The sequence below is a fragment of the Castor canadensis genome, chromosome 5 (assembly GCF_047511655.1).
Source record: "Castor canadensis chromosome 5, mCasCan1.hap1v2, whole genome shotgun sequence".
Taxonomy (NCBI): Eukaryota; Metazoa; Chordata; class Mammalia; order Rodentia; family Castoridae; genus Castor; species Castor canadensis.
Genome location: NC_133390.1, coordinates 134518791 through 134534642, shown reverse-complemented (window position 1 = coordinate 134534642; position 15852 = coordinate 134518791). Strand labels below are relative to the sequence as shown.

Genomic DNA, 15852 nt, shown 5'->3' with positions numbered 1-15852 from the left:
TGTGCTTGAAGGTGTGTGTCTATGTGTGGTTTGTGTCTGTGGAAGCGCGTGTGTGCCTGCGCATGCGATGGGGGCGGGGCCGGCGGGGGCAGCCACGGTTGCTTCCAGTGAGATGTGATTTCCCTGAGGATTTTGTCAGTGCCTAGACTGCTGGAAGGATCAGCTTTATTTAACCCTAAATAATGGATGTTTATTGCAAGTGTCCTGCATCATTAGCATAACAGAACAGAGCATTTTATCCTACTTAAGCCATGCTCTTTACCAAGTGCACAATCTGCGATGCAGGGGCTCACAATCGACCACCATCTGCTGTCTCCATCTTGGAATCACAGTGAGATTTGTGCAGCCAAACAAGAAATGGTCTGGTCTGCCTGTCCAATTAGTTAAATAAACTGAAAAGGCTTTGCTGACAAAGTGCTGATAAATGCTCTGTGATAATTATAGGATGGCGTTTTCACCTCACTCTGATTGGATGGGTTTAATCTTGCACCAACCATCACTCATGCCTTTAAAACGATACAGGGAATTAAGAGTGATCGTGGGGACCAGAATGAGTGGATGCCAGATCAGAATGCTAAGTCTGGAAGCACGGAGTCAGGCTGGTCTCAGCTACTGTGGACACTGTCACCCTGCAGTGCAGTCCCACTTTGTATTCCATGTCCTCGCTGGCACTGGCCGAAGGATGGTGCCAACATCCCAGAAATGTATCACAGGAAGATAGAGCTCCCCAGTGAGTAAGTGAGCCCCCACCACCTCCAGTGGGTGAAGGTGCAAAATGTGGCTAAGAAGGTAACTATTTGATGGGAAACATGAATTACAGCAAAAGCAAGTTCTGCCATGTATTTAGAGTTGTCATGAGTTACATAAAACAAGTTCATAACAAATGTTTTTCATAGTTTATTAGGATAGGTGCGTAACAGAAAGCTCAAAGTAGGACAAAGCTGCTATTTCTTAAAGGCTACCCTACATTCTGCTCCATGCACCATAATTTTTTGGCGCTCCAAGGAGAAACTCATCATCTAAGCCTCCTCTCCCCACAGCCTGGGAAACATTAATCCACAGCATGAAAATCAGTCCTGTCTAAAAATCCCATAATTCCATAATTAGTTTAAAAAATCAAACACAGGTGTTTTAAAATATTTACATTCTCATTTAGGGTTCAAGAAGTGATTACTAACATGTATAATCACATATGACATCACAGAACCAGAACTTGATCACAGTTTAATTCAAAATGAAGCCAGATTTGCAAAAGAATTTCAGCCCCAGGGAACAGTGGGCAAAATCTGCTGAAAGGAGCTTCCTGCCATCTTGCAGATAAGACTAGCACACAAGACAGGAATGTCAGCATTTCTACCTAAAACAGATGGGCACTATCTCCAAGAACAGACCAAAACACAGTTCATTTTCCAACAAGCACTTCAGTGGGTATTCATCCAGTAATCTGATGTGGAGTCAGGTATTTGATCATTGAGTATGTGGAGAATTTGGATTAGTGTTTCTTTATTTGGTTGACAGACTCCATAAACCACACAGATTTGGAGTTATGAGTTATCAGGGATCATATCTTGGATTCTCATGTTAAAGCTATTGTTCAAGGTGATGGAAATTTGTCGGGAGTGTTAAGCCATTAAGCAGGTGCTAGAAAGCAATGTTTTCCTGTTTTCCTGATTTAAACAATGGAGAAGCTAAGAAGAAAAATAATAGGAAAAGGCTTTCCTATATTTTCTTTAAAAAAAAAAACGGTGTTAGTTTGAATTTAATAACTTTTTTTTTGTCAAATCTCCTCTCTGTTCTTTTAGTTTTCCCTGAAATATTTATAGGAAAAGAGCATTGGAACAAAAGTACCTAATGATCATATTTAACCATTGAAGGGTTGTTTGGTGACAATATTGCCTGGCAAGGGTGCATGGTTAAGAATTAAAAGAGAATGGACACTTTAGGAGAAAAAAATTCATTTCCAATGCATTTTACCCTGCACAAGGTTCACAAACACACACATACACAAATGTTTAACTTTTTATTCCACATTTTTGCCTGGTTAGTGAAAGATGTCAGGATGGACATTCCAGGAGGTTTGCTTGTCTGTCACTGAATAAGAGGGTCTTGCAAGGCTGGCAGTGAGCTGGCCTGCTTCCCTTCTGTCTTCTGTCAGAGCCTAGTGTATTTCATCCAGTTACTGCTGCTGAGAAAAGTGGCATGGGGATGCAGGGTGATGGTGATGCCGACAATGATGATTAGATGTGTGAACAACCAAGGGCAGGAACCAGATACCCCTGATTTTGCCTCACAAACAGCCAAGATAAATTCTAGGCAAAACCAAGGCTGTTACAGAGCACTCATGGAGTCCCAACTAAGGCATCTCTGGGTAATTGATCTCCCCTTCACTGCTCAGATTACTTGGAAATTTTCCTCTTGTTCAATAATGAACAAGAAAGAAAGAACAATGGTGGTCACCTGAAATTCAGGAATGAGTGACCATAGAGAGCTTCATGCTTGAGAGAGGATGCCTTTAAATTATATGCTTTGGAAGGTGACAGATGGGAGAGAGTAAATTTGTCCTAAATACAGTTTTTCCAGGAATGTTTCAGAATTTCTGAGACAAGGAAAATCCTATTTTGTTAAAAAAAAAAAAAAAAAGAAAGAGGGAAGGGAAGGAAAGGAAAGGAAAGCCCCTCCATTGTCTTGGAGAATGCTGACAAGTGAAACTCTTTTTGTCCCCATGGGCAGGCTAATTCTGCTACTGTCCCACTGATTTCTCTGGCTGGGCCCTGATTCAGCGACCTGGGTCCCCCTGGATAAAGGACAGCTGTTTGGCTGGTGAGCATTTGTTTTTCCACTGCTGGGGCCTCTAAGCTTCCCAAAGCAAGGATGCCCCATACCTCAAACAAGAGGAAGCAGAAATAGCCATGAGAATAAATCATTTGCTTGAAGCCTGGATTTTAACAGCTTCACTGAGGTCACCCAGTTCCAGGATGTTGGCTGCTTGTAGTGGCCTTGACAGCAGGTTACAGAGCTCTGCTTATAGTGGGAAGAAGCTGACACTATTGAGGTAACTTTGAGAAACTGTCATCCTTATCAACCCACTCACTTCTTGTAGGTCTCACAATGGGACTCCATGGGTGTCCCTGGTGTTGAGGGGTGGGTTGCATGTTGCCACCTACAGCAAAACTGGATCATAGACCAGAAAAATAGGATGGGCTGTGTGAGGAATCAGAATGCTGTGAAAACAAGAGGACCCCAAGTGACCTTGGCTAATTCAAGGACCACAAGGTCTATACTCAGACCATGCAGGGGCTATAGGAAACAAGAATAGGTCTATTTTCCCTACCCCAAACGATGAAGGTAAGAAGTCTAAAAGCCTGGATATAAAGGTGTTTATTTCATTTAAATGCAAATATTGCCATGTCTCTAAAATCATCTGAATGACCAATGATGGCTCCCATGCAATGGGGCCAGTCTTCACAGGAGGGGGGGGGGAGGGAGCAGGGAGAGAAGCGCTCTGTGGCCAACAGAGTTCTTACCAAATCATCACAGCCCTGATCGTCCTTAAGTGCTGAACACCAGAAATCCAACTTAGATATGAAGATTATGAGTCAGCATTAAAAAGCAGAAAGTTCAAACACCCCCGCTGAGCCTCTCAAAGTCTTCATCTTTCCTATCGCCCCCACAACCTTGAATTTTCTATTTTCTTGAAAACCAAAACACATCTGAACTATAACCTGTAAGTTTTAAAGGTAAGAAAGGATATTTATTTAACTCTGAAGGCCTCCCCCTACCCTACCCAGAGAGTCATCCTCAGATGGATGCATTTGAAACGAGAAACAACAGGGCGGGCCCTCTTCTGAGAAACAAAGACTTTGGAATCCTGAGATGGAGATACATTTCCTTACTTCTGCTCTCCCACATAAGGCAGCAAACAACAGGAAGCCGCAGGAGACCTGAGGCCTCTCAACCACACTCAGATGACAATCCTGGGTCGCTTCCCAGTGCTCCAGACAGAGCTATGCAGCAGGAGAGAGTGCTATCATCCACAACAGGCAATACATGCTTTGAAATGAGGATACGAATTAAAAGGGCCATGAGCAGTTTTTGCTATAATAAAAGGTTTTAGTTATTGTCTCTTTCCCTCTCCCTTTCCTTCCTACCTCCCTCTTTTAAGAAAAAGAGAAAGAAGTGCAGGGACAAAGCTCCTTCAGCATCCTGTGTGACTAATTCCTGACTGGATCATTACGCCACACCTGCAAGTTCTCCAAATGCACTCTTGACTGTGAACTGTGCTAAAATGCTTTAAAACGACAGTTTTCAAAACACAGCCTATCATCTCACTCACATCCTTTCGATACAATTAGAATGAAAGACTTCTGAGGCTTCCTCCATCTACAGTCAAAGCATGGGAACCCAGGGTAATCTGAACTTGTGCAGGGGGTGGTGCCTGGGGCCATGCTTGCTCTCAGAAAAATTGTCCTTGTTGATTTTGTCACTAGCCAAGTTGTGTTAACATCAGTCCATTCGGATAAATTAATACAAATATTTATAAAACAAATCCCTAGCATCTCTCTCTCTCTCTCTTCCTGTAAATTCTATGTTCTCAACAATAACTTTCACTGGATTCAAGCAACTTTTCTCATATTTTTCCATCTTCACTTGCAGATAACCTAAGACTATTAGACACTTAAGAACTAGGGGCTGTTACTACCTAAGTAATTATTTGTACTTCCTCTCATTCCCGGAGTACATCAACAATACTGAGGAAGATTGACGGAGAAATACACAAATGTAGAGAAATGGATTTGGGACTGAATATGTTCCTTTTGGGGAGAAAAAAAGAACTTCTCATATAATTAAATGGTTAATAGACTTCATTTCTAGCCTATGAAGAGGAGCAAATCATTGCAACCTCGATTTAACATCAGCAGTCACTGTTTAATCTTAGATGGATGAAGAGTCCAGAGAAGCTGTTCAAAAAGGAGCCAGGTGGCAACTGGTTCCTCATGCCCTGATCCAGAACCAGGGAAGAAATAAAATCAGTCACATTTGAATTTGAAAAGGGCAATTTGAGTGAGAACCATTAATAGTCACAAAATTCCCAAAGTGGGTGGCCAACACAGAGCATCCACTTCAGGAATGTCACAAGCACATGCAAAATAACTGTGCATTCCAAGCCACCAGGCTCTTAAAGAAAAGGTGTACGACTGTTTGCTAAGATTCTAGTCCAATCTTTCAGAAGGATATGAGTCTCCCCTTTGGATGGGGAGTTTAAAGTTCCAAGGATGGTGGCAGCTGGTTGTAGGTGTCTCTGAGGCCACCTCACCTTCAGCAGTCTGTTCCAGGTGTTGGACTATAGAAAACAAAAGATGACAATGTTGGAAATCATGATGCCCTTGTCACGTGCACATCTGGACCATTGGGAACTCTCTTACCCACTATGCACTCACACTACAGATAGCCTTCTGCCACCCGTGGGCTGTTAGAATTGGGTTTAATATCCATCCGCATGACCTGTTGCCTGCTCCTGCCTCTGTCTCTGTACTGTGGTCAGTGCCTTCTGCCCTGCACCCTCCCTCCTCATTCCCTGCCCAGGTGACTTGGGTCACCTTTACCTGTATTGATTTTCCATGGCTCGGCTCTCTGGTCGGTCTGGGACCCAGGAGTAACCGTCAGCCGCACTCTGAGGCTTCTTCTTCTCCTTTATCTCCTCCTTCTTGGCTCTCCGCTTGCGATAAACCAGAAGCCCTAGAGCAAGAGCCAGCAGGAGTGAGATGGCCACTACGGTGCCCAGGATGTAGAATAGGAGTAGCTTTTGTCCATCAGAGCCATCGTCGCTTTGTGTGGCCACGGAATCCTTGTCTACCATGGAATCTTCACCTGTAGGGTTGCCATGGCTGGCAGTCATGGGTAGATGGGTGCCCAGCTCTGTCCAAACAGCAGGGGACCCACTGGAGGCCAACATGTGGAGTGAGGCAGAGGTGGTGGGGACACTGGATGGTAGAGAGGGTCTTCTCGTGGTCGGTGGTCCCTTGGAGATGCCCTCAGAGCCCCTAGTGGGAGGAGTGGGTGTTGCAGCAGGAGGCATGGTGCTCCCCTCCTTGTTGTCTCCCTCATCCTTCTCTGAGAGAGGCCCAGCTGGAGGTACTAAGAACACAGGAGCCACGACACAAGAGACTCCATTGGAGGCCAGCTCCAAGCCCGGCAGGCAACCACAGCGGAAGGACCCCTCAGTGTTGAAGCACAAGCCCTCACACGAATTGCCCCTGGGACCCAAACACTCATCCACATCCTCACACTGGGTACCGTCCTCCCCAGACAAGACATAACCCTCCTCGCAAGAGCAGTGGAAGGAGCCATCGGTGTTGATGCAGTTCTGGGCGCAGAGCGAATGGCCAAGGGCGCACTCATCCACATCCAAACAGGCCTCCTCTTTCACACCACCAGGCTTGTAACCCATCCAACATTCACAGTGGAAGCTCCCAGGGGTGTTGACACAGTCCTGGGCACAAGGTGAGTCCTGACACTCATCTACATCCACACAGCCCAACTGACTCGAGTCCAGCTGATAGCCATGGGGACAGCGGCATATGTAGCTTTTCCCAGGGGGTCCAGGGACACATGTGGCCTCCCCTTTGCACGGGCTGGAGCTGCAAGGATTCCGGGAGGCACAGGTCACTAGGTCGTCCAGCAGCCGGAATCCAGGCCGGCAGCCACAGCGGAAGGAGCCATCTCCACCTTCGAAGCAGTCCTGCTGGCAGCCACCATTGTTGAAGTTGCAGCCGAACTTAGGGCTTATGCAGAGGGGGCCTGAGCTGCTCCAGTCAAACACACCAGAGGCCTTTTCCTTGCACAGGAAATAATGACTCTTACTGTCGGCCTCATCCTCACAGACCACATTGGCTGCAGAGGCAAAGGGCACAATCTCCAAGGAGGAGGTAGTAGCCTGAAAGGGGGTGGTATAGGTTACCTGACCTGGGCCCCCAAGAGCCAGCGGCTGGCACATCCCTTGGAAGCTGAACTTGCACACAAAACCATCAATGCTGTTTCGTGGAGTGGCTGCACCCCCACAGGGGCCATCAGACCACTTGGGGAGGTTGCTGGGGTGGGGCGTCAGGGACAGGTCCAGCTGCAGGGACACACAGCGCTTGGAGACGCAAGAGGACTTGAACTCTTTCAGCCAGTTTGCGTAAGGCGTGTCTTCTCCACCACCCACCCAGCTGAAGCCCTTCAGCGTCATGTTGGGGTGCAAGCACTTGCCCCTTTCTCGCTGGAGCCCGATCCAGAACTTGCCCATCTTTGCTTCCAGGGGTGCCTTGGACCTCAGGAGCTGGGCCAGCGCTTGCTGGATGTGCCGGGCCTCCTCCTCGCTCTTCACCGTGGCCAGGTTGCCTCCATTCTCATTGCAGCGATGCTGTGCCTCATCGGCACTCAGCTTGCCCCAGTGAGCCGTGTAGCAGGCAGTCCCTGCGCACACCACAGCCTCGGTGTGAGCTCCAGCCCCTGCCCAGGACTGGCCCAAGAGCAGCAGCAACAGCAAACTCTTGTAGGTGGCCATCCCGGTGGACTCCGTGTTCTTCTCAGCAGGAGGCTAGAAGCACCACAGTGACAGTAGCCACAGGAGCTTGGATTTCGGCACCCAGCTGTGCTCCGAGGGTTGCTGGGGGCTAGGAGGCAGCCTTAGCTGTTGCTCACAGAAGGACACAAAGACTATAGTTTCACATCCCCCTGACCCAAGGCGCATCCTGTGCTCTTGTAATTCTTATTTCTCACCGGATACTGGGGCTTCCTGCAGTGAATAGTTTTCTGACTCCTGTTGCCTTCATCACGGTTTTGTTGTTCATAAAAGGGACCAGGCAATTTAGCTGGTCTCTGGCTCAGAGTTGTGGAAACACTAAAGGACATAGGGAAGACGTGTCCAGCTCAGAGATACTGTCGCTTTATTTTGGCTCCATTCTCTTTCCCATTGCATAAGGAACCTAAATTTCTCAGCAAGCAGAGAAATTGGGGGTTCTGAACTTAAAAAGGATCACTCAGTAACCCATAATAAAATTCCATTTTGGTTTGCAAACAACCAAGAGAGAAAAAAAATTCTGAGACTTGAGACATAAGACCATGGATGGTTATAATTTTCAGCCTTTTTTAGAAGCAAAGTGGATTTTTCTGTTTCCTATCTCATGTTCCCCCATTGGCTTTTAGACTCTTTTTTCTTTTATTCTCCTCATGAACTTTAAATAGATAGGCAGTTTTTAAATAGGAGCTGGGCCGTGGGAATGTCTGGCTTTCTAATATAATGCCAAGCTCCTCAAGAACATTAAACCAAATGGGGTGAAATTTGGCAGTTTTCTGTGTTTCATAGTGCAAATACTGCATTGGGAGGTGGCGGGATCACACACACAAAAAACAGCATCAGAAAGAAAGGAAAATGTTTCTATGTTTCTAACCTCCTCCTGGGCCTGTGCTTACATGACTCCTCCCCTGGTTCAGGGAATTCAAGGGCAGGAAAGCAGAGTCAAGACTGGAGTTCAAGGGTAGGGAATGAGAATCAAATTGGAGTTCAAGGGCAGAGAATGAGAATCAAGGCTTGAAGTTTTGATCAGGGAATGAGAATCAAAGTCTTGGCAGGCCTCCTGGTTCACAGCCACTCATCCAGCATCCCTGAATGAAAGAGCCTTTGTTTACCCTTTGTGTTCATAGACAGTTGATGGTCAAAACTATATTTGGTTGCAGTTCACCCAAGAGTAGGGCCTGAGACAAGGATTTGGAGCAGGTAGTGTATTTGGGAGGGGAGGTGCAACAGTCAAGGAAGGAACCAACACAGAGTGACCTAGTGAGCAGCTGACATAAGGTTCCTGGAGCACTGGGATACTCTAGTACTGAGGGTCGCACCTCAGAGTTGTCTCAGCTGAGGACAGGAGGCAGTTCTTCTCTAGGTTCCATTTGTCAGTGGCAGCTGGCTAAATTTATATTTGTCTCTTATTTGTTCTTGAGGTCTCTCTTAGGATAGCGGCTATAAACTCTAGCTCTGCCCAGCTGACCAGGTGACCCTCTTTCAGGTAAGTTGTTGGCACTGGCATATGCCCCTTTGGTTCTTATTTGACCTTAGTCCAGTCTTTCTCTTGGTCTAGACCTCTGTCTGTGCAGTCATGAGTCTGATTCCTCTGTCAACTCACCATCTGTTAGAAGTCACCCAACATGCTGCACTGTTGGTGCTTAAAGACACAGGTTGAATAAATGACTTACAGTTAGCCACTCTGATCCTTAAATCTTTGCCAATCTTCCTTGAAAGCTGACTGTTCTTCCTCTTCTCCACATAGGAATTTTCAAATCCGGTTCATCTGGTGATGGCTTTGTTCTGGGCTCAGTGTGGTTAATGCCAATGGGATAACTCACAGGGGCACTTTCCTGTCCCAGGTCTCCCTGCCCTAAAGGAGGTGCCACAGGTCACAGAGGGCTGAGCAATGTGATATCTGTGAACTCAGAGAAGACAGAAAGCTTACTTCTGGGTGGGATTTGGCAGAGTTTTATCAAGTATGTAAGTTAGCTTGCATACCAACTGTAGGAACTTCAGCATCTCACATAGTAAATTTCCGCATGGGTACTGATTCATCACATTTTATTTAGAGTGCAGATTACATCAAACCTCTCCAAGGACTGATCCTGAAATGACAGGAATCAGCAGCCTGGAGACCGAAAGAGCTTTTCTTGTCTGGTCTTTGGATAAAAGCCATTTCAGGGGTTCTAGAAAAACATCACAAATCTGAGAGCATGGTATATCCCTGAGCATTGGTCCCAAATCATCTGCTTCTCCTCTGGAGCCTCACTGAGCACTCTGAGCTTTCTTTTGAACTTGCCTTAAAAACATATTTCACATTATGTTCAGGATGGAATGTTCTGGTCTCAAGGATGGGGATGGTTTAATCTCAGTTATTTGAGAGCAGATTAGTTGTTTTATGGGTTATTCGTGCATCTATCTGGCTTCTTTCTTTTTCTTTCTTTCTGAACTGAGACTTGGATGTAGGAGAGTATAAAAAGCAGACTGCATTTTTCCGGGCACAACACACAGTAGGTGCCCAAACATATCAGGCAGCTCTCCTCTGTGCTCTCAAGAGTACACACCGAGCACCTGCTGTGCATCAGGCTGTTGCTTCCACGTGGAGCCCAGGGCACGAGGGCTGCACTGTATTATGGGGCCTTGTAGCAAACAGGTAGGATGGGGCGAAGAAGAACCAGGAGAAACCCACTGGCCATGGGGTTCTTAGAAATAGCTCTCTGGGTAATGAAGGACAAGTTTCAAAGGTGAGCCAGGGAAGCAGGAGACACCAGGTGGTCAGAGCATCTGGAGAGGACCAGTGCATACACTACAACTGGCCCTGCCAGAGAGAGCATAGGGCTGGTACATGTTGGAGACCTAGGGGATGCAGGAAATAATTAGGTGATTTCTTTACAGAAAATTTAAAACTGAAAAAAAAAACTGATTAAAGGTCAATCTTCTTTTTAGTATTTTTAAAATTATCTTTACCAAGTCCCAGCTATGATAAAGTGTGTCCATATCCTCTTCCCCTCCCCCCAACCAAAAAGCTTTTGCTGGTCTAAGTCCTAGACAATTATGGTCCTCGCCATTGTTTTAATAATACATATAGAAACTTCAGTTTAGCTCTTTCTAACTACTTGTTCTTTTTTTAAATTATTTATTCTTTAATAGATACTGTATCTCACCCAGAGGTTTTTCCCAGTTGTAGAGCAGATCCCAGCTCATGTGGACTACACTGTCACCTAGCAAGGGCTTGTTACCCATCAAGCACAGAAGCCAAGACTATGGCACAAGGTTTTTGGGAAAATAAACTTTTTTGAGCAGCGGACTGACAAGGAAGCCAGGAGCTATAAGCTCAAATCTGCCTCCCTGACTGGTTGGGGATGGAGTGCATAGGAGAAGAGGGCCTTGTAGGGTCCTTTTGCTCAGGCATAAATGATCCTCGTGACTCTTCACAGGATGCATCTTTCTTTCCCTTTTTGGGGGGGGGGGTGGGGAGAGGGAGGGTTATCATGTTCTGTGTGGGGATTTTGAACTTATGACTTCAAAAGATTGTTGGCCAGAGAAGCTGGCTGTTTCTGCACAAGTCCATCCTTGAAAAGCCAGTTCCATGGGTCCCTAGGTGGATTCTGGAGACTTTTCCAGAAAGATAGAATAAGAACTTTGCAATTTAAGAAATTTGTGCCTGGGTGTGGCCAGGCCATAACCAATTTCAAAACCACCCACAGTCCTTAGAGAGCAAGTCCATAGTGGTCAGGAGTCGCTCAGCTTGCTTGGTGGCAGCCCTGTGATTCCATGTTTTCTTGTTTATACAGTAGACTCACAGAGACTAAGAGAACAAGTAATACTGGAGTAGCTTCTGTTCCGTCTGTCTATGGTATATAAACACTTTCCCTCTGAAAATTCAAATCCAGTCTGCTGAAAAAAACAAAGGTAGATTAAGAGGAGAAAAGCCATAACGGAACTTCTTAATATGTACATGTGCCTTGGAGCCATACAAAATAGAGTGGAACTCGAAGTAAGGGCTAGATAGTAAGACTTAAACACCCTCTTTCCTTTCCTTCCCTCTCTCCCTCCTTCCCTTTCTTCTTCCTTCCTTCCTTCCTTCTGTCTCTCTTCTTTCTCTCTCTCTCTCCTCTCTCCCTCTCTCTCTCTCTCTCTCTCTCTCTCTCTCTCTCTCTCTCTCTCTTTCTCTTTCTCTCTCCCTCCTTTCCTTTTTTCCTTCTGGAATTCCTTCCTTCTCTCCTCCAGTCTCTTCCCCTCTCCTCCTCAACCCTCCCCCCTTCCCCTCCTGTCCTCTCCTCTCTTCCCCTTCCTTCCCCTCCCCTCCATTTCCCTTCTTCTCCCTTCCCCTCTTCCTTTATTTAATTATTTATTCATTTTGGCTTTTCAAGACAGGTCTCTCTATTTAGTACAGGCTGGCCTCAGCCTCCTAGTGCCAAAATTACAAGCATGGACCACCATGCCTCGCTTGAATACCCTCTTCATAGGGGAGTGGGAGACAGGGTGTAGGTAATTTAAAGGCACAGTAGATGATTTTAGGGGAGATGAATAGACCCTCAAGATAGAAATTAGCTGATAAAGGATTAAAGGATTCTCTTTGGAAAGAGACAGACACAATCTTGTGACTAAGTGAGGGGTTATATTTCTTAGTCTTTTTCCTTGTGATAGATAACATTTTAGGGAAGGGCTGGGAGGTAGATGCCCTATGGTATGTGTGGTCTTAAGGCAAATGAGGGAAATCAGACTAGAGGGGGTTCTTTGGTTTAAAATCCACAGCATAACAGGGGCCACATTTTGGAATGTTGTTTTCTAAGTTCCAACAGTTTACACAGGAGTTTTTGTGTTCATAATTTAAAACAGACTGGAGGCCTGATATTCTTGTGTGTAAGTGCAAATTTTAGTTTTTACATGAGAAACCTAACTGAATTTGAATAACATTTTTTAAAAATTGAATTTTCTCCTTTTTTATTTTTCTCTAAAGCTAAAGAACAAATTAAGAAAAATCATTCGTAATGATTATGAAGTGATTATTTCCGAAAGTATTTTGTTGTACACATGGGCCACCGCAGTGACCCACAAAGATCCTGGTATCCTCTAACACAGCCGCTCGGGGACACATTTCTCACACAGGGGTGGCTTGTCAATGACTGACCCTCTGCCCTGCTTTGTAGATAAGAGATATCAGTACTGGGTTCAAATACTACTCTATCACTTACTGTGTGACCTCAGGCAAGGTACTGAACCACTCAGTACCTTGTGGGATGGCTCAATAAACTGTGAAGGGTTCCTTTTGTCTCTGATTCTCTTGGGGCTTTGTAAATGGAAAACAATCGACATGCTCGTTTACATCACTTCAGGATCCTGATGAGATGAGACCACCTACTCTGCCTCCAGCAACTCAGGGGGGGCCTCTTTTGCTGGTTTTGGCTGTGGGCTCCACCCCTTCCCTATCCAGACCTTGGTTTCTTAGTTTAATCAAACAGGAAGAGTAAGAGTCAGATGCTGTCTGCTGAGGGGAGCATTAATAAATGAGCTAAAAGAGGCCAGGGTTCCTGTAGGGACCAGCTCACTGCAGATACCTGCAGACAACGGTCACTATGACTCTGGTTGTGTGAACACCGCATCTCCAAACATGATCCTCACGCAGGCAAAAATGAAAAGGAGCAAAATCCTATTTCATTTGCTAGAGATGTGAAGATTTGAGTTTTCAAAGTCCTCTACTTTTGAGTCTTTATTTGGATACTAGGCTGAGCAAACATTCTTCCTAGAGGAGTACTGACTTTTTCCCCCACATTTACCAAATTGTCTCCTAACAATTTATCAGGTATAGTATTTATGGAAAACTTGACTGAGCTGACTGTTGTTTTTAAGGATAACTTGTGTTCACCTCTTCGCAGGTTTTGATACTCAAAAGCTATTCTCCAGCCTTTAGAAGGAGACTTTTTCTTTGTTGGAGGTACTAGGGATTGAACTCAGGGCCTTGGGCTTGTTAGGCAGGTGCTCTACCACTTGAGCCACACACCTAGTGCTTTTGCTTTCTTTAGTTTGTTTTCAAGATAGGGTCTCATGCTAACTTTACCCAGGCTGACCTTGAATCTCCATCTTCCTGTTTTTACTTTCTGAGTAGCTGGAATTAAAGGTGTGTGCATTATGACACCCAGCTTGGGAGAACCATTTTACACAACTAGTGTCCAGCTACAGTGCTGCACCTGAAATCCTAGTTTGTAACTCATGTTCCCGATGGCTGACTTGGGTGAAGTTGAGGCTCTGCCTGGCATTTGCAGCATTCTCAGGGGCTACAGTAAGCTGTCCTAAGACCTTTGTCCTTTTTAGACTACATAATTTAATAGAATTAAAAAATAATCAGTTTGGCCTAACACGCCATAATATGATTCTCCACAAAATGAGAGAAGTACCCTAACAGTTATTCAAAAAGAAGTCAGGCATGTTGAATAGACAGAACTGCTTTACAGAGAAAATGTTATTTCCTTTGAGAATCCTTTTGTCAATTCCTTTTGACTGAGGAATCTTAAAGATTTCTGAGCAGTTATAACTAGCTCTGGAGGGGAAGATATCACAAGCACCTAACTGAGAACCTTCCAAGGGCTAGGTGTGTCCAGGTCCACACCCAGGAGTCTTGGGATGGGGGTGGGGATCACCCTTTACAGCTGGGGAGGCTGCCCCAGGGGTCTGTAGGAAAGCTGAGTCTCAGCCCAGCCTAACCCTCAGGTTGGGGCTGCAGACAACACAAAATGAAAACAGTAACTCCTGCCTACTGTAGTTCTGCTCACTAGTCCCAATGTGTCACCTACCAGCCATGTGTTCTTGGGCAACTATCTTTCTCTGGGGTCTTGGTTCCTTACATGTAAGTGGTGCCCCACCCACAGACACATAAGGGTTAACAAGATGACCTAGCAAAGTAGTTGGCACAGTAAGTGCTTAGTCAACGGTTGCTATGATCAGCAATGTAAACACAACCTCCCACTTACTACAGAACAGTTCTGAAGATGATGGTTAGTTTTTCCCTAGCCAATTCTCGGGGTGGGAGGGGAGTCTCCAAGAGCAGGGAGGAAATAGTTGGACATGGTGGTGCATGTCTGCAATTCCAGTACTTGGGAAGCTGAGGCAGAAGATCAACAGTTAGAGTCAAGCCTGGCTACATCACAAAAAAAAAAAAAAAAAAAAAAAAGGAGGAAATGTCTAGCATGTCCTAAGACACCATCTCCTTTTATAGACCCCATAGATCCAGAAACCTAGCAATGCTCTATAACAGCCCCCAGGCACACAGAGAGAATGGCCACCTGCTGTGACAGTATGCAGAGAATGTGCTGGAGAGGAGCCAATCAGAGCAGAGATAGTGCTCTATCCCTCTCCCAGCAGAGTGACCTGGGATCTCAGCCAGGGAAAGTTTCCTCTGCCTACCTTGTGGCGGTAGTATCTAGGTCTTATTCCAAGGCTTTGGCACCATGTGGCCAATCAGTGACAAGTCTTATGCCAATGCATTGCTCCAGTTGCTGGGGTCCCAGAGCCATTCAAGTTGTTCTGGGGTATAGTGTCCACAACCTGCTAGCTTCATGGGACCACCTGGGGCTGTGCTACAGCTTGGATATGTTTTGTCTTTCAAAGGTTCATGTGCTAGAAACTTGGTTGCTGTAATAGTTACTGTTAGGTCCCTAGCATTCTTGGGGCAGGCAGAAGATCCCAAGGCTAGCACCGAAATCAGACCCCCTGATTTATGACCACTTGCTTCTCCCCTGCTTGTTTACCTGCCTGATGGTTTCTTGGCTTGCAAAACACCTCAGGAACTTCCAGTTACTCAACCAGCCAGGCATATCGACCTGTTCCATCTGATGAACACAGATAATCAGAGACCAGAGACTCTCTGCCTCCCCCATGGCTTGACCCCTCCTATAAAGCCCACTACCCATTTTCAGCCAAGCAGCTACACTCTGAACACAAAAAAGTGACAGTCCTGTGGTCTGGTTCCAGTAAATCTTTCTTTTCCACACATGGTGTGGTCTTTACTCGGCAGTAGCTTACAGTTGCTTTTCCTGTCACTGTGACAAAATACCTAACATACACCATTTTGAGGAGGAAAGATTTGTTGTGACTCACAATTTCAGAGATTCAATCCATGTTTGCTTGACCCCACGTGCTTGGGCAGAATACCATGGCAATAGGAGTGTGTGGTAGAAAGAAAGCGAGAGCAGGGGATAGGAAGGACCAGGGACAATAGTCCCTCAAGGACCTGCTCCTCCAGTTACCCACTTCCTCCAGCCAGGTTTCACCTCCCAAAGTTTCCAGAACCTCCAAAATAGCACCAATAG

General features: G+C 45.7%; 1 protein-coding gene across 1 annotated transcript; it reads right to left on the bottom strand.

Moving 5' to 3' along the window:
• Positions 1-884: 884 nt before the first annotated feature.
• Cd93 (CD93 molecule) lies at positions 885-7882 on the bottom strand. Its single transcript, XM_020178472.2, has 2 exons — positions 5604-7882; positions 885-5341 (listed from the first exon to the last, which is right to left on the bottom strand). The coding sequence occupies exons 1-2, from the start codon at positions 7544-7546 to the stop codon at positions 5317-5319; spliced, it is 1968 nt and encodes a 655-aa protein (XP_020034061.1). The 5' UTR covers positions 7547-7882; the 3' UTR covers positions 885-5316.
• Positions 7883-15852: the final 7970 nt, after the last annotated feature.

Excerpts from the sequence above, each read along its gene's own strand:
- Cd93 (XM_020178472.2), bottom strand. The coding sequence starts at position 7,546 with ATGGCCACCTACAAGAGTTTGCTGTTGCTGCTGCTCTTGGGCCAGTCC. Across the intron at positions 5,342-5,603 it reads GCCATGGAAAATCAATACAG|TCCAACACCTGGAACAGACT; the intron begins GTAAAGGTGACC and ends TGTTTTCTATAG.